This window comes from Ahaetulla prasina, chromosome 4 (assembly GCF_028640845.1).
Source record: "Ahaetulla prasina isolate Xishuangbanna chromosome 4, ASM2864084v1, whole genome shotgun sequence".
In the NCBI taxonomy this organism is placed as follows: domain Eukaryota; kingdom Metazoa; phylum Chordata; class Lepidosauria; order Squamata; family Colubridae; genus Ahaetulla; species Ahaetulla prasina.
In genome coordinates, this window is record NC_080542.1 from 47,508,359 (window position 1) to 47,527,289 (window position 18,931).

The following is an 18,931-nucleotide window of genomic DNA, read 5'->3' on the forward strand; positions in this document are numbered from 1 at the left end:
TGTGTCAACTGCTATCTGGATCCGAGAGCAAAGCTGCAGCCAATAATCGTTAGCACATCTCCTAGCTGTCTGCTGGACTTTGCTATGAGCTTGCAGAACCTGTAGGTTGCACTCACTGGAACAGGCTTTATATGCAATTAGCGCTCTCCTTTTTTCCTCAATGGCTGGCATCAGCTCTTCCGAATGGGCTTCAAACCAATCTGCTGTCTTTCTGATCTCCTTATCAAATACTAACAAGGCGGTGTTATAAATAGCATTCTTGAAATATTCCCATTGTTCATATGCATTTGCTTCAGCTGGGCCTGGGAGTTTCCTTGAGTGCTTGTGCAAATTTCTCCACTATGTCCCGATTGTGGGTCTTGTTGATGTCAATTCGTGGTCTTCCTTCCTTCTTCGAATGATGCAATCTCTTTGCAGTTTTATTCTGCTGCACACCAAGGAGTGGTCTGTATCGCAATCAGCACCCTGATAGCTGCGTGTGATTGTAATATTGGGAAGGTTGGAGTGCCTGGTAAGAATCAAGTCGAGCTGGTGCCAATGCTTCAATCTTGGATGTCTCCAAGAGATTCTGTGTTGAGGCTTTGTTTTAAAGTATGTATTGCTAACACAAAACCATAGTAGCAGCAAAACTCCAGCAGATGTTGGCCATTTTCGTTCATCTTCCTGACGCCGAACTGAGTGGGCCAAGAACTATAATCAGGTCCAACTCTGGCATTAAAATCGCCAAGGATAAACAGTGGTTCTTTCTCAGGGATTTTCTTGATAGTAGCAGCCAGATTGTCGCAGAACTTGGATTCTACTGAAGATGACAATATTGGTGCATATGCTCTAATAAGAGTAACCAGCCCTGCTGATGAGTGGAGCTACAAGGACAGAATTATTTCGCTTCCTGCAACAGGTGGAGTAATGAATCTTAATAGGGTATTTCTGACCACAAAGCCAACCCCATTTTCCTTAGACTCATTTGATGGTTTTCCCTGCTGTTGATGTTGATGTTTCTCTCCATAACAGATCCCGAGTCTGACAGCCTTGTCTCTTGTAGGGCAACAATGTCCATCTGCAGTCTGCTCAGCTCCATGTCAATGACAGCTGTCTTACGTACATCATCTATTTCTTGTACATCGTCAGAAAGGCCGGGGATCATTGTCCAAACATTCCAAGTGTCCAACTTTAGGGCTAAAGTTTTCTTATATTTGTTGCATGGTGCAGAGTTATCGATTTGCTTGTCGGCTTTGACCCTAATCCCCACGCACTCTGTGAGCTTAACAGACCGTGGCAGGGCAGCACCTTACTGGCTGGGAGCTGTCCAGCTTAAGGCAGGTGGTAGCTGCCCAATGAGGTACAATAACCTCTTCCACCATCGAAAGTGGCCCTGGTGAGATTTCCGGTGGCTCCGCTTCGTTGATGGCGGTCTTTTTTAGATCGCTAGCTCCGTGATTCCATAGAGCTGCTCAGACAGCGCAAACCAGCTGTCTGGCGGCTTGAAAATCTCTCCCTCGGGCAAAGAGGGAGAGGTGAGCATTCGGGCTGAAGTAGAGCCCCCAGGAAAGCCCCAGGGAAATTTCTGGAGGCTTGATGGGAACGCTTCTTCTATAGCCTGAAAAAAAGCTCCGGAATCCGGAACGCTTCTGCCCAATGGCGGAACAAAATGCAGCGCCCATCGCCACGACTGAAATGGGTTTATGATGGATTGCTAATGCGGACAGAGCAGAAACAGGTGCGTTGGCATTTGGCAGAAGATTTTAACTTCCTATCAGAGGATATATTTGTAGTAAAGATTGGAGACGAAGAAAGCAAATGGCGTTTTGTGTAATGAAAGCAAATGGCGTTTTGGTATTGGAAGTAAAAGTTAAGGAAATGCTTATTACAATTGCTGGCGTGGAACCTATAAGAAGAACATAACAAGATACTCCTTAAATGGAATGAATAAGAATTGTTTATGATTTTTTTTAACCTTTTTTTTTTCTATTACAGTGTTTAAGAAGAAAAGTTTATTGATTTTTTTTTCTTTTTGGTAGGTTATACAGTTCAAAAATGGCTCTTAAGCAAACAGAATTAACTACTGCTAAAATCTTGGAAATTTCTTCAGCTCAGATATGGAAATTAAAAGAAGATATCAAGGAAAGTTTAAGGAATTCTTTACAGGAACTTTTGGAGGCTCATCTTTTAGAAATAGATCAAAAATTTAATGAAATGAAGAAAGAAATGGCGTTTTGTGTAATGAAAGCAAATGGCGTTTTGTGTAATGAAAGCAAATGGCGTTTTGTGTAATGAAAGCAAATGGCGTTTTGTGTAATGAAAGCAAATGGCGTTTTGGTATTGGAAGTAAAAGTTAAGGAAATGCTTATTACAATTGCTGGCGTGGAACCTATAAGAAGAACATAACAAGATACTCCTTAAATGGAATGAATAAGAATTGTTTATGATTTTTTCTTTTGGTAGGTTATACAGTTCAAAAATGGCTCTTAAGCAAACAGAATTAACTACTGCTAAAATCTTGGAAATTTCTTCAGCTCAGATATGGAAATTAAAAGAAGATATCAAGGAAAGTTTAAGGAATTCTTTACAGGAACTTTTGGAGGCTCATCTTTTAGAAATAGATCAAAATTTAATGAAATGAAGAAAGAAATGGCGTTTTGGTATTGGAAGTAAAAGTTAAGGAAATGCTTATTACAATTGCTGGCGTGGAACCTATAAGAAGAACATAACAAGATACTCCTTAAATGGAATGAATAAGAATTGTTTATGATTTTTTTTAACCTTTTTTTTTTCTATTACAGTGTTTAAGAAGAAAAGTTTATTGATTTTTTTTTCTTTTTGGTAGGTTATACAGTTCAAAATGGCTCTTAAGCAAACAGAATTAACTACTACTAAAATCTTGGAAATTTCTTCAGCTCAGATATGGAAATTAAAAGAAGATATCAAGGAAAGTTTAAGGAATTCTTTACAGGAACTTTTGGAGGCTCATCTTTTAGAAATAGATCAAAAATTTAATGAAATGAAGAAAGAAATGGCGTTTTGTGTAATGAAAGCAAATGGCGTTTTGTGTAATGAAAGCAAATGGCGTTTTGTGTAATGAAAGCAAATGGCGTTTTGGTATTGGAAGTAAAAGTTAAGGAAATGCTTATTACAATTGCTGGCGTGGAACCTATAAGAAGAACATAACAAGATACTCCTTAAATGGAATGAATAAGAATTGTTTATGATTTTTTTTAACCTTTTTTTTTTCTATTACAGTGTTTAAGAAGAAAAGTTTATTGATTTTTTTTTCTTTTTGGTAGGTTATACAGTTCAAAAATGGCTCTTAAGCAAACAGAATTAACTACTGCTAAAATCTTGGAAATTTCTTCAGCTCAGATATGGAAATTAAAAGAAGATATCAAGGAAAGTTTAAGGAATTCTTTACAGGAACTTTTGGAGGCTCATCTTTTAGAAATAGATCAAAAATTTAATGAAATGAAGAAAGAAATGGCGTTTTGTGTAATGAAAGCAAATGGCGTTTTGGTATTGGAAGTAAAAGTTAAGGAAATGCTTATTACAATTGCTGGCGTGGAACCTATAAGAAGAACATAACAAGATACTCCTAAAATGTTAAGAAAGAGAAAAGAATTTGCTTTTTTAGTGGATGAGCTTAAGAAATATGAGATATATTTTAGATGGGAGGTTCCAGCTGGCTTAACAGTGAATTATAAAGGAAGGAAGTATTTTCTTAATACAGTTTTTAAAGCAAGAGATTTCTACACCAATGTATTAAAGATTGGAAATCCTTTATTGCTAGATGCTAAGTTGATTGGTGAGCAGATGGTGGAAAATGTGTGAGATAGAAGACAAGAGGAGGGAGAATGCTTAAGATATGATTGTGATAGTGTGTGTGTGTGTGTGTGTGTGTGTGTATGTGTGTGTGTGTGTATATATATATATATATATATATATATATATATATATATATATATATATATATATATATATATATATATATATATATATATATATATATATAGGTCTTTAGTTGTTGGGTTTCTCCCGTGTAAAATTGGAAGTGTCTTGGCGGCGTTTGGCGAAGTCTCATTCATCATCTTCAGGCTTCAGCTTAGGTGCTTCTGGGAGCAATGTGTGATCGCAGCTGCGATCACACATTGCTCAAAGCAGCTGAACAATGGAATGAAAGACACTCCAATTTTACACGGAGCCCAACAAGACCTATATACAAACACCGTGAAAACCTCAGAAAACATATATATATATATATATATATATATATATATATATATATATATATATATATATATATATGTATATGTAGGTCTTTGGTTATTCGGGTTTTCTCCCGCGTAAAATTTGAAGTGTCTTGGCGACGTTTCGACGAAATCCCATTCGTCATCATCAGGCTAGGTGCTTACAGCTTCCTATTTGTAGGAGAAATGTATGATCGCTGCTGTTTCTTCCTTTTAACTGCTAGTGGGGGTTTGAACTGATTGGTTGGGAGCTTGGCTGTGTTCTGATTGGGTGGAGGTGTGTTCTGATTGGTTGGGAGTTTGGCTGTGCTCTAATTGGATGGTGGGGTTGGCTGTGCTCTGATTGGCTGGGGGTGTGTTCTGTTGGGGGGGGCTTAGTTGTGCTAGGTTGGTTTGAGATGCAGGAGGATTTGAGCTGGTGAGCTGCATAGCTGTTGTTTGGCTTCGTGTTCGTGGTGGTGCTACATCTTCATAGTGGGTGTCAGTCTGCTGCATGTATGGATTGGAGGGGTTTGAAATGGCTAATGATGCAGCTGCGGTCTGGCTTCTGGTCCGTGGTCGTGCTTCATTATCGGTGTGGGTTTGAGTTTGCTTTCTGTATGGATGTGTGGTGGTGACATGCTGTGTGGCACTCACGAGTGTGGGTCTTGCGTCATTCTTCATGTTAGGGACTCGTTTGTTGATAAGGCGGGTTTCAAATGGCTGGTAGGCGGAGGTATCATCTCGTTTATTCATGCTGTGTGGGCGTTTTCTATCTCGATGGCTTCTCTGATTATTCTGTTGTTAAAGTGTTCAGTTTTGGCGATAGTTCTGGTATTTTAAAATCAATTTTATGTCCTGTGGCTTTTAAGGTGTTGGACCAGGAAGAAGTTGGTTCTGCTGTTTTATCTGCCATTGGGGCATAAAGCCCTCGTCCGCCTTCAAAACTGTTGATTGTGAATGAATCGTGACTGCAGGGAAGATGCTCTAGCTCTCCTCATGGGTGAATCTGCTTGTTTTTAGGCGGAAGGGGAGTGTCTGTTTGAGTGAGTTCTTATGTTCTTCAATGCGTGCACTTATTCTTCTGTTGGTTTGTCCGATGTATGTGGTGCTGCAGGAGGTGCATGGGATTTCATATACTCCTTGATTTTCTAACTCAATTTTGTCTTTGGCTTCTACTGAAGATGATAATGTCAATGCATATGTGCTAATAAGAGTAACCAGCCCTGCTGATGAGTGGAGCTGCAAGGACAGAATTCTTTCATTTCCTGCAGCAGGTGGAGTAATGAATCCTAGTAGAGTGTTTCTGACCACAAAGCCTACCCCATATTCCCTAGACTCGTTTGATGGTTTTCCCTGCTGTTGATGTTGATGTTTCTCTCCTTAACAGATCCTGAATCTGACAGCCTTGTCTCTTGAAGGGCAATGATGTCCATCTGCAGTCTGCTCAGCTCCATATCGATGACAGCTGTCTTACGTATGTCATCTGTTTCTTGTAAATCATCAGAAAGGCCGGGGGTCATTGTCCTAACATTCCAAGAGCCCAACTTTAGGGCTAAAGTTTTCTTATGTTTTATTGCATGGTGCAGTTATCGATCTGCTTGTCAGCTTTGACCCTAAACCCCACACACCCTATGAGGTTAACAGACTATGGGGGGGGGGGCATCACCTTACTGGCTAGGGGATGCCCAGCTTATGGCGGGCAGTAGCTGCCCACTGAGGTACAATAACCTCTTCCACCATCGAAAGTGGCCCTGGTGAGATTTCCGGTGGCTCCGCTTCGTTGATGGCGGTCTTTTTTAGATCGCTAGCTCCGTGATTCCATAGAGCTGCTCAGACAGCGCAAACCAGCTGTCTGGCGGCTTGAAAATCTCTCCCCCGGGCAAAGAGGGAGAGGTGAGCATTCGGGCTGAAGTAGAGCCCCCAGGAAAGCCCAGGAAAGCCCAGGAAAGCCCAGGAAAGCCCAGGAAAATTTAAAGAGATTTTTACTCAGGCCTTTGCTCAGATAGATGGAGTGGAACCAGAAGATTTTAACTCCTATCAGAGGATATATTTGTAGTAAAGATTGGAGATGAAGAAAGGGTTATATTACAATATAGATTAATGGAATATGCTATAAGGGTGAGGATTAAAGGAATGCAGGCAGGAAAATTTAAAGAGATTTTTAATCAGGCCTTTGCTCAGATAGATGGAGTGGAACCAGAAGATTTTAACTTCCTATCAGAGGATATATTTGTAGTAAAGATTGGAAATCCTTTATTGCTAGATGCTAAGTTGATTGGTGAGCAGATGGTGGCGACGTTTGACGAAATCCCATTCGTCATCATCAGGCTAGGTGCTTACAGCTTCCTATTTGTAGGAGAAATGTATGATCGCTGCTGTTTCTTCCTTTTAACTGCTAGTGGGGTTTGAACTGATTGGTTGGAAGCTTGGCTGTGTTCTGATTGGTTGGAAGCTTGGCTGTGTTCTGATTGGTTGGGAGTTTGGCTGTGCTCTAATTGGATGGTGGGGTTGGCTGTGCTCTGATTGGCTGGGGTGTGTTCTGATTGGTTGGGAGTTTGGCTGTGCTCTGATTGGCTGGGGTGTGTTCTGATTGGTTGGAAGCTTGGCTGTGTTCTGATTGGTTGGAAGCTTGGCTGTGTTCTGATTGGTTGGGAGTTTGGCTGTGCTCTAATTGGATGGTGGGGTTGGCTGTGCTCTAATTGGATGGTGGGGTTGGCTGTGCTCTGATTGGCTGGGGTGTGTTCTGATTGGTTGGAAGCTTGGCTGTGTTCTGATTGGTTGGAAGCTTGGCTGTGTTCTGATTGGTTGGAAGCTTGGCTGTGTTCTGATTGGTTGGGAGTTTGGCTGTGCTCTGATTGGCTGGGGTGTGTTCTGATTCAGCCAATCAGAGCACAGCCAACCCCACCATCAATTAGAGCACAGCAAAACTCCAGCAGATGTTGGCCATTTTCGTTCATCTTCCTGGCGCCGAACTGAGTGGGCCAAGAACTATAATCAGGTCCAACTCTGGCATTAAAATCGCCAAGGATAAACAGTGGTTCTTTCTCAGGGATTTTCTTGATAGTAGCAGCCAGATTGTCGCAGAACTTGGATTCTACTGAAGATGACAATATTGGTGCATATGCTCTAATAAGAGTAACCAGCCCTGCTGATGAGTGGAGCTACAAGGACAGAATTATTTCGCTTCCTGCAACAGGTGGAGTAATGAATCTTAATAGGGTATTTCTGACCACAAAGCCAACCCCATTTTCCTTAGACTCATTTGATGGTTTTCCCTGCTGTTGATGTTGATGTTTCTCTCCTTAACAGATCCTGAATCTGACAGCCTTGTCTCTTGAAGGGCAATGATGTCCATCTGCAGTCTGCTCAGCTCCATATCGATGACAGCTGTCTTACGTATGTCATCTGTTTCTTGTAAATCATCAGAAAGGCCGGGGGTCATTGTCCTAACATTCCAAGTGCCCAACTTTAGGGCTAAAGTTTTCTTATGTTTTATTGCATGGTACAGTTATCGATCTGCTTGTCAGCTTTGACCCTAAACCCCACACACCCTATGAGGTTAACAGACTATGGGGGGGGGGGCATCACCTTACTGGCTGGGGGATGCCCAGCTTATGGCGGGCAGTAGCTGCCCACTGAGGTACAATAACCTCTTCCACCATCGAAAGTGGCCCTGGTGAGATTTCCGGTGGCTCCGCTTCGTTGATGGCGGTCTTTTTTAGATCGCTAGCTCCGTGATTCCATAGAGCTGCTCAGACAGCGCAAACCAGCTGTCTGGCGGCTTGAAAATCTCTCCCTCGGGCAAAGAGGGAGAGGTGAGCATTCGGGCTGAAGTAGAGCCCCCAGGAAAGCCCCAGGAAAATTTCTGGAGGCTTGATGGGAACGCTCCTTCTATAGCCTGAGAAAAGTTCCAGAATTCAGAACGCTTCTGCCAGATGGCGGAATAAAACGCAGCGCCCATCTCCACAACTGAAATGGATTTGTGATGGATTGCTAACGCGGACAGAGCAAAAACAGGAGCGTTGGCATTTGTTTGTAAGAAGATTTTAACTCCCTATCAGAGGATATAGTCAAGATTGGAGATGAAGAAAAGAAATGGCATTTTGTGTATTGAAAGTGAAAGTTAAGGAAATGCTTACTACAATTGCTGGCATGGAACTTATAAGAAGAATATAACAAGATATTTTTTAAATGGAATGAATAAGAATTGTTTATGATTTTTTTACCTTTCTTTTTTTTATAACAGTGTTTAAGAAGAAAAGTTTATTGATTTTTTTTTCTTTTTGGTAGATTATTACAGTTTAAAAATGGCTCTTAAACATACAGAATTAACTACTACTAAAATCTTGGAAATTTCTTCAGCTCAGATACAGAAATTAAAAGAAGATATCAAGGAAGGTTTAAGGAATTTTTTACAGGAACTTTTGGAGGCTCATCTTTTAGAAATAGATCAAAAATTTAATGAAATGAAGAAAGAAATATCGGATTTTAAAGATATGGTGGAAGAGCAGAGGAGGGATATGAAAATGGTAAAGGATACAATTACGCCATTATTGGTATCTAGTATTCAGATGGAGGAAAGACTGGGAGAACTTAATCAAATTAATTTAGACTTGCAAAGGAAAATAGAGGAAGTTCAAACAAATCAAATTAATTTGAATATAGAAAATAAAATAGATGATATTCAGGTTAACGTGGATAGGGCAGATGAAGAAAGGGTTATATTACAATATAGATTAATGGAATATGCTATAAGGGTGAGGGGATTAAAGGAATGCAGGCAGGAAAATTTAAAAGAGATTTTTAATCAGGCCTTTGCTCAGATAGATGGAGTGGAACCAGAAGATTTTGAAGTTAATATTGAAAAAATTACCGAGAGATGTGGTTATTTATTTTACAACTAAGAAGATTAGGTATGGAATTTTACAAGCATGTTATAAAAATAAATTTCAAATATTAGGACAAGATATAATAATGATGAAGGAAATTCCTCCTAAAATGTTAAGAAAGAGAAAAGAATTTGCTTTTTTAGTGGATGAGCTTAAGAAATATCAGATATATTTTAGATGGGAGGTTCCAGCTGGCTTAACAGTGAATTATAAAGGAAGGAAGTATTTTCTTAATACAGTTTTTAAAGCAAGAGATTTCTACACCAATGTATTAAAGATTGGAAATCCTTTATTGCTAGATGCTAAGTTGATTGGTGAGCAGATGGTGGCGACGTTTTGACGAAATCCCATTCGTCATCATCAGGCTAGGTGCTTACAGCTTCCTATTTGTAGGAGAAATGTATGATCGCTGCTGTTTCTTCCTTTTAACTGCTAGTGGGGGTTGGAACTGATTGGTTGGAAGCTTGGCTGTGTTCTGATTGGGTGGAGGTGTGTTCTGATTGGTTGGGAGTTTGGCTGTGCTCTAATTGGATGGTGGGGTTGACTGTGCTCTGATTGGCTGGGGGTGTGTTCTGTTGGGGGGGGCTTAGTTGTGCTAGGTTGGTTTGAGATGCAGGGGGATTTGAATTGGTGAGTTGCATTGCTGTTGTTTGGCTTCGCGTTTGTGGTCGTGCTTCATCTTCATGGTGGGTGTCAGTCTGCTGCATGTATGGATTGGAGGGGTTTGAAATGGCTAATGATGCAGCTGCGGTCTGGCTTCTGGTCCATGGTCGTGCTTCATTATCGGTGTGGGTTTGAGTTTGCTTTCTGTATGGATGTGTGGTGGTGACATGCTGTGTGGCACTCACGAGTGTGGGTCTTGCGTCATTCTTCATGTTAGGGACTCGTTTGTCGATAAGGGCGGGTTTCCAAATGGCTGGTAGGCGGGAGTTACCAGAACGTGATTGTACATAGTCACAAACTGTTTCCAGGACTCCAGCTCCGGATTTTGCCTCAAGGTTGACTCCTGAAGCCTTTTCCAGTACTAGATATAGCCACAAGGCAGTGGAGGTTTGAAATCAGAGTTTTCTTTCTCCTAGAAGTTGGTTCTGCTGTTTTATCTGCCATTGGGGCATAAAGCCCTCGTCCGCCTTCAAAACTGTTGATTGTGAATGAATCGTGACTGCAGGGAAGATGCTCTAGCTCTCCTCATGGGTGAATCTGCTTGTTTTTAGGGGGAAGGGAGAGTGGCTGTTTGATTGAGTGTTAAGTGGGAAGTTTTGCTAGCTGTGTGCATGAGGAAAAAACTGTTAGATGGTGTCCATTAGCCTTGGAAGGCAATTCATGTAGAGAAGGAAAACTCCAATCTCAAACCTCCACTGTGTTGTGGCTATACCCATCTATGGGAAAGGCTTCAGGAGACAATCTCGAGGAAAAATCTGGACCAGGAGTCTTATAGTGAGGAGTAATACCTCCCTAAAAAAAAATCTTGGTCCAGTTGGCCCAGCTGGTAGCACCTCTTAAGGGCCCCTTTCCAGGGTTACAAGGGAAGAGGTCCATTGATAAACTCATAATAAACAAACCTTTGCTTCTAGTTGGTTGGCAAAAAATGGAGGGTTGCACATACAGAAGTCATAAATAACTTCAGACTCTTCTTCTAAGGCATCCAGGAGTAGTGTTTTTTGTGGTACTTTAACCACTAGAAGAAAAATAAAGAGAAGTAATTAGTAGACAGTCTTTCATTCAAACATTAGAGATCATTCCTAATATATCAAAATGAAAAATAAATATTTATCTAGCTTGTTTATATTAAAAAGATTGACACATATAACTCACCATACACCCGTGATGGCGAACCTATGGCATGTAGCGCCCTTTCTGATGGCACATGAACCGTCGCTTCAGTTCAGCTCCATCGCGCATGTGTGTGCGCCTCGAACTGGCCTTCAGGGCTCTGCCATGCATGTGCAGAATGCATGCGGGGCCCCCGCATGCATGCAGCCCACATGCATGCGGGGGGCCTATGCATCTGGAGCCCTGTGCATGCATTGCATTTTAGGGGTGAAGGCGCACTGCTTAGGACACTTGATCCGGAAAAGGTTAGCCATCAAGACCCTAGGCCTTAGATGCTCAATTTAATAGCTACATTTTTATTATAAACCTAGTGGTACTTCAGTGCAACAGCTGAAGAACAATTAAAAGGGATCATTGAAAACTCATATAGTCAAATAAATTAAATTATAATTAGCCTTTAACACCTTCTTGTCATTATTATCTATTCATAATGGACTGGATTAACTGGAAGGAAAGCTAGATGTTTTGTTAATTAATTTCCTATTCATTGCCACTAGTCTTTAACAAAGTAGTTTAAAAAGAACCCTGTGAATCAAAACAACCAATCTCTATAAATCATGTACTTTATATGATGTTGTTTTTGAAACAGCACATAAAGGACTCTGCCTAGGTATGATAAAAGAAAAACAAAGTGTTACCTTTTATAAGATCAGATAAGTTATTTTGCTCTACATTTTTCTTGGCATAGCTGAAACACACATCATCGACTTCTGTTGCAATAAAATACCATCCATTCAAAGTTGCACCAAGTAATGGGTAAATACAGGATGCACCAGTACCTATATCGCATTCAAGAAGGGGAGATTTGATTAATTAAAAGTGAAAAATGGGAAAAACGTATTAACTTTCAAGCCTTTCCATGGTTATTACACTATTAGTATTAAACTTTTACTAAATGAATTCTGCATGGCAGAAGATTATTATGAATATTATTATTATTTATTGAATTTTTATACCGCCCTTCTCCCGAAGGACTCAGGGCGGTGTACAGCCAAAGATAAAACACAATACATATACAATTAAAACCAACAATTAAAACCTAGCAAATTACAAAAGGCTGATAATTAAAAGGTTAAATTTAAAATTATAAAAAATTTAAAAAACCCAGTAAAAACTCCAATTTAAGATTAAAACTATTAAAACCATTATGCCAGTCCCGCTTGAATAAATAAATATGTTTTTAGCTCACGACGGAAGGTCCGAAGATCAGGCACTTGATGTAGGCCAGGGGGAAGTTCATTCCAGAGCGTCGATGCTCCAACAGAGAAGGCCCTACTCCTGGGGGCCGCCAGCCGACATTGTTTGGCGGACGGCACCCTGAGACCTTCTCTGTGAGAGCGTATGGGTCGGTGGGAGGCATAGAGTAACAGCAGGCGGTCTCGTAAGTACCCGGGTCCTAAGCCATGGAGCGCTTTGAAGGTAGTAACCAAAATCTTGAAGCGCACCCGAAAGACCACAGGAAGCCAGTGCAGACTACGCAGCAGTGATGTTACATGGAAGCCGCGAGCGGCTCCCGTTACTACTCGCGCAGCCGCATTCTGGACTAACTGTAGCCTCCGGGTGCACCTCAAGGGCAGCCCCATGTAGAGAGCATTGCAGTAATCCAACCGAGACGTGACCAGAGCGTGAGTGACTGTGCATAAGGCATCCCGGTCAAGGAAGGGACGCAACTGGCGAACCAAGCGAACTTGGTAGAAAGCCCTCCTGGAGACGGCCGCCAGATGTTCATCAAAGGACAGCCGTCCACCCAGGAGGACGCCCAAGTTGCGAACCACCTCCTTTGGGGCCACTAACTCGCCCCCAACAGTCAGCTGCAGCTGCAGCTGACTGTACCGGGGTGCCGGCATCCACAGCCACTCCGTCTTGGAGGGATTGAGCCTGAGTCTGTTTCTCCCCATCCAGACCCGTACGGTTTCCAGGCACCGGGACAGCACTTCGACCGCTTCGTTGGGGTGGTCCGGGGTGGAAAAGTACAGCTGAATATCATCAGCGTACAGATGATAACTCACTCCGAAACCATTGATGACCTCGCCCAGCGGCTTCATATAGATGTTGAACAGGGTAGGCGAGAGGATCGACCCCTGAGGCACCCCACAAGTGAGGCGCCTCGCGGACGACCTCTGCCCCCGTCAACACCGTCTGCGACCGGTCAGAGAGATAGGAGGAGAACCACTGATAAACGGTGCCTCCCACTCCCTCCAACCGGCGCAATAGGATACCATGGTCGATGGTATCAAAAGCCGCTGAGAGATCTAATAGGACCAGGGCAGAGGAACAACCCCTATCCCTGGCCCTGGATCTTTTTTGCTACTCCTTAGGACATATACAGCAACTTTAAAAAGTAGTTTTCTTTTGAGTTTAGCTTAATTCTTGGTGACTGCATGATCAAATCCATGTAGTTTACCACATACCTATGTCTATTCCCCATGTAACAGAACCTTTAGTAGCAGTATCTTGCTGAGCAATTAGATCTTCAACCCAGTGGATATAGTTAAGTCTCAAGGGAACAGTTGGAATAAGCCTTTCTAATGGTATATCAATCTGAAGTCCAAAATCTTCTTTCAGCAACGTACATGTCAGGGCTCTCACTGCTTGTGGATCCTTGAAATTTACACTGGAAGATACAAGAATCAGCTGTGAAATGAGTAAACAACAGACATTTAAATAATCTGCTATATCCAGAAAGATCTGCATTTTAATTTAATTTAATTGCCTAATTTAATGAAATCCTGCAGCCGTAGTAATGCATACATATATTGATAGCAGCATGTCCAATACCATAACACGTTAAATTCCTCAGTTAAAAACTATACATATGCAGTATTTAAAATTGAACAACTGGAAAGATTTTTTTTTCTTTCTCTCTTTTTCTACATTCCCCTCTCAGGAGTGAGATTTTAGATTATGAATCCTATCCCCATCGGTCTAGCACTGAAGATGTTACCTAGTTTGGGTAATGAAACGTCTGCAAGAAAACAACCATGCTCAGAGAGCACCAAGGAATTTTCATTTCAACCCTGCAAATATTCCCCTATATTTTGTACTGTGAATCCTCTTAGAGAAAAACCTTTTCTCATTCGATGAAACACTGTCTTCACCGATAGGTATTCATATAAAGAGAAAAGATAAGTGGGTGTACATGCTGACCTACCTCACTCTTCCTGACAAGTTAATTTGCACGTGCTGCTTAAATTCTGGATACTTGGATGCCAGAAAACCGAAGTCGGGAGGTTTGTTCTTGTACCTATTCCTCTCATGCATAGATTTGTTGAGGGCCATCCGGAGGGCCGGCCAATACCTACTGATACGAAAAGATTACCAGGTCACCTCAAAAGTGCGCGGCCCACCTGAAGACTGCCCAACAAGGTGCTCGGACCTCTTCCAGAGAGATCGCCCTCCCACCCACCCCGCGGAGAAGGCGCAGCGACAGAAGCTCACCCAGCCCGGGGCGGGGGAGGGGGGGGGAAAGGAGGGTAAAGTATTTAAAAACAACAACAACAACAACCGTTCAAGTCTCTTTGGCGCAATCCGCGGATCCGCCCTCCTCGCGCACACCGGAAGTGCAAACGAGTGACTGCATTTGCTTCTTAAAGGAAGTCCTGCAGGGCCGCTCTAGACGTCGACACCTCTATGGTTAGAGCTGGTTTTTGTCCCCCACCTTCCCTTGGGGAAGATGAGGGGCGGGGCGGGGCTTGGGCGGGGCTTCTGTCTTTTCTTCCTTTTCTTCCTCTTTGGCACTAGGGCGTCGGTTTCTAGTAGGGAAGTTGCCTCATTCGTGGTGGAATAGCCTCGACTGCCTTCAGAAAAGTCAGGGAAGGGGCTGCTGGTCGCTGCTCTTTGCTCGTTATTGCCTCGATGGCAGAGCAAATGGATAACCAGGCGGTGCCTCTATGAAGCGTGAGGGTGCGGGGATAAACAGGTTGGGGGACCCTGCCCCCTACTGCTGGACACCTCCTACACGCACCTTGGATTGCTAGAAGTTGCCGTTCATCAACGTTGGAGTCTCGCATGCCTACCACTCTCAAAAGTTTAAAATAACACTGAAGTGTAGTCATAAAAACAGAGGCTGGGAATTTATGCAATATTATGCCGTCATAAATGTGAACCTCTGAATAAATGTTTAATTAGCACTACTCAGTTAAACTCCATCTCCCAACATTTAAAGCATGATTATGGGCATGTTACATGCCTACACACACAAATAGATTATTTAAATTAAATTTTATATCAAAATTTTAATCCAACAATATTTATTTTAATTCTTTTACCATGCCATATCGACTATTAACTCAAATGTGTGTAGAAATATCTAAATATCAAAACAGTAGGAGTAACTGGGTTACTAGCCTGACTAGGTGGCTCAGTGGCTAAGACACTGAGCATGTTGATCAGAAAGGTTCAGTGGTTCGAATCCCTAGTACAGATCTCCTGCATGAGCAGGGGTTGGACTAGATGACCTCCAAGGTCCCTTCCAACTCTGTTACTGTTACTAAACTGCATCTCCAGACTAATAAAATGTTTGCAGATGGATCAACAAGTAATAACTTCTAATAAAATAATTCACAAGCAATACTTTTAATTTGCATAGTTTTAAATTTTTATTTGCTTTTCTATTTATCTTTTTATGATCTTTTATGAAGCTGGCCAGAGTTGTCTTATCAAGGAGATGTGTGCCATGTAAATATGCGCATTTGTGTCACCCTTGCTAAGTTAATCAGGTTCGAATCACAACCAGATTAGCTGGTGTTACTAAAGCTACATTGGCTATACTGCACACATGAAAGAAACATGAAAACGTGGAATTGTTGTTGAAGCACATCCAGTACACCAAATACAACTGGTACATCTGTGGAAATCGAAAAGTAGTGGCTCTGCTTGGAATGCAGCTGAGACATACCAAGTACTATTGTTACACTTGGTAATGGGACTGCTGTACAAGAGGGTCACATTACATTAAAAAGAAATGGCCACTTTGAAAGAATGTGGATCCAGGCAGAAAAATGTTACATATGAACCACTTATTGACTCAACAAAGATATTTTTGTTTCTGCTTCACATAAAACTCAGAATGATGAATATTTTTGTAAAAGCAATAAACAGGGAAGTTTGTTATTTAAGACAGGTTTCCAAGAATCATGGACGCCAAGATTAAGAAGATTTTTGTTGGTCCACAAATCACATACATCATCAATAGCAAGCAGTCTGAAGATCTGTTAGTGGGGCAGAGAAAATCAACTGGAAAACATTCAAGAATGTTGTTGACAATTTTTTTGGCAATTACAGAGTGCTAAATATATTAAACTGATTAATAAACCTCTTACAACAAAGCCATGAAAAGCAACATGTCACTGAAGATTCATTTTCTACATTTACACTTGGACGTCTTTTCCAAAAGTCTAAGTGCAGTAATGAACATAGTGGAGGATTTCACTAGGGCATTGCCATAATAGAAAAATAATATCAGGGCAACTGGAATCCATCAATGCTGGCAAATGCATTGGATCCCAAGTGCAAATGAAACTCAGCAACAAAATACTAATACTCCTGTTGGACACATGCAGTGTGTCAGAAACTTTATGCAATTAAATACATTATATAGATGGTTCTCTACTTACATTCATTTAGTGTCATTCAACGTTACAACGGCACTGAAAAAAATAACTTATAACCATTTTTCACACATACGATCATTGCAGCATCCCTAGGATCATGTGATCAAAAGTGGGCATTTATCATCTAGCACTATATAACAGTTGCACTGTCTTGAGGTCATGTGACCACTATTTGTAACCAACAGGCAAAATAAATGGGGGAAGCCAGATTCACTTAGTGACTGCACTTGACAACTGGAGCAAAACAGGTCATAAAATGGGGGCAGAACTCAACTGCCTCGCCTTGTGATGGAAATTTTGTTGGACTTAATTGTGGTAGTGAGTTGAGAACTGCCTAAGTCATTAAAAATTAATTTCGTATTTCTTGAGATTCCCGAAAAAAATTGTCCAGTGTTAGAACTTCAGGCAAAAGTCTTTCCCAAACTTACCAGAGATTCTGACAACTGCACTTTAATTCTTTTACAGTCAAGGTTATATTCTGTTTCTTTCTGCTGGACATTAATGATCAGGATGAAGTAGTAGCATGTGGTTATTCTCAACTGTCATGTTGAACTTTCTGAATCATACTTGGAAAAAAATCACTGCAGGTAGTCCTCAACTAAGAATCACGACTGGAATTTACATTGCTAAGCAAAGTGGTTGTTAAGTGTGTCATCAGATGACTACACCTGACTTTATAACTTTCTTGCCACTCTTTAGTGAATCATGTGGTTATTAAATGAATCTGATTTTTCTCATGACTTTGCTTGTCAAAAGCCCCCACGAAAGATTGTAAATGGCAATCACTTAGCCCACGGGACACTGCAACTATTATAAATACATGCCAGCGGCTAATCCAGAATCATGATCATGTGGCAGTGGGGCCCTATGACAGTTGTAAGTTGTAAGGACTGGTGATATGTTGCTTTTTTTCAGTCCTGTTATAATTTCAAATGGATGCTAAATGAATTACCATAAGTTGAAGACCTTTCATATGCTATTACTGATACAGGGAAATGTTTAAAGTCCTGAAGCTCCAAGATATGTAACACTGCTTACAGAATATATATTCACTGCTTTGACAGCTATAGTTCTGTATAGCTGTTATATTACTGAATTCCAAAATAAAGTCAAATCCTCTTTGCTGGGCTTTTTTCTTTCTAAATCCTCCTCCTCCCTTTTAGCCATTGTCCGTCCACTACAGGATGAAGGCCTCTTCCACATGTTTCCCAACTAATATGGTCCTGAGCTTGCTTTTGCCAATTGGCAATACTTCCTGATGTCATTGATCCAACTTGTTTTAGATCTCTTTTGTGGATGCTTTTTATCAAGTGGTATCCATTCTTGGTCCATCTGCCATCACTTGTGGCATTTCAATTTGGCAAGCTAAGCATAATTTTTAAGAACAACATCTCCTTATGCCTGAAGAAAAAGTTTTCAATGGGTGTATGCTACCTATTTTAATATATACCAGTGAAACATGGGCACTAACCTCACAATCAATACAAAAGCTACGAGTGACACAAAGAGTCATGGAAAGATAGATGCTCAGCATTACAAGACAAGATAGAAAGACCTGCACATGAATTAGAGAAGAAAAGAAAATATATCAAGAGAGTAAAAGAATTAAAATATTCCACATTATTTTCACAAATTCCAGTAGCTCTCACTTTTTCAAAGTATACATTAAAAAGTTATAAAAAGGTATGTTAAGCTGACAGATACTGTTTCCAAATCACTGAATAAACAATTAAAAAGGGAGAAAATGAATTAGGTCTCCCAGCTCCAGTTTAAAATTTTGCTTTAAATTTGTAATGTTAATTAAAAAATGAGAGTCATCCTGCTCCTTTACTTATCACATTACAGGTAAATGAGGTTACCACATACATACTATACATATACAGTACATATAACTATTATACCGTTTATCTTTGGGATAGGAATGTTATGCAGATAATGGAAAAAGAGTAAAAAAAACAACAGTAAGACAAAGGCAGGAGAAAAGGAAATGAAAAAAGAAAAAGAGCTGTCGTGGCACAGTAGTTAGAATGCAGTACTGCAGGCTACTTCTGCTGACTGCCGGCTGCCAGCAGTTCAGTAGTTTGATTCCCACATTTGCTCATACGCTCACATTTGTGGACCGGTAGGGAAGGTAAAAAAATCCCATCTTTGGCTATTATGCTGTAAGTACATACTAAGTCTGGTTTTACTCCAAGTGTGCTCATGTTATTCTATGCCAACTAGAATCTGTAGTCTAAAGGTTACTCATTGACGTCTGCATTCAATCAACAATTTCCATTGCATTCAAATTACTTTCTCTGACACATATCACTCAGTTCATAGCAAAATAAAAACATGCTCAGATGCATAGCCATGTATTTTTCTTTCAACATTCATTCCT

At 40.9% G+C, this 18,931-nt stretch overlaps 1 protein-coding gene across 5 annotated transcripts in view; it reads right to left on the reverse strand.

The window, feature by feature from the left end:
• Window positions 1-18,931, reverse strand: part of METTL16 (methyltransferase 16, RNA N6-adenosine) — a 50,546-nt gene that overhangs the window by 15,242 nt on the left and 16,373 nt on the right. The window contains exons 1-5 of one of the 5 annotated variants that reach the window (XM_058184137.1): window positions 14,445-14,580; window positions 14,091-14,237; window positions 13,351-13,553; window positions 11,578-11,718; window positions 10,669-10,784 (exon numbers count right to left, since the gene is read on the reverse strand). In XM_058184137.1, the coding sequence (XP_058040120.1) occupies window positions 10,669-10,784; window positions 11,578-11,718; window positions 13,351-13,553; window positions 14,091-14,218 (588 nt within the window). In that variant the 5' untranslated portion in view covers window positions 14,219-14,237; window positions 14,445-14,580. Of the gene's footprint in view, window positions 1-10,668; window positions 10,785-11,577; window positions 11,719-13,350; window positions 13,554-14,090; window positions 14,241-14,444; window positions 14,581-18,931 lie in introns of those variants that run through there. The other 4 variants (XM_058184138.1, XM_058184135.1, XM_058184136.1 and 1 more) reach the window with 4 other exon arrangements.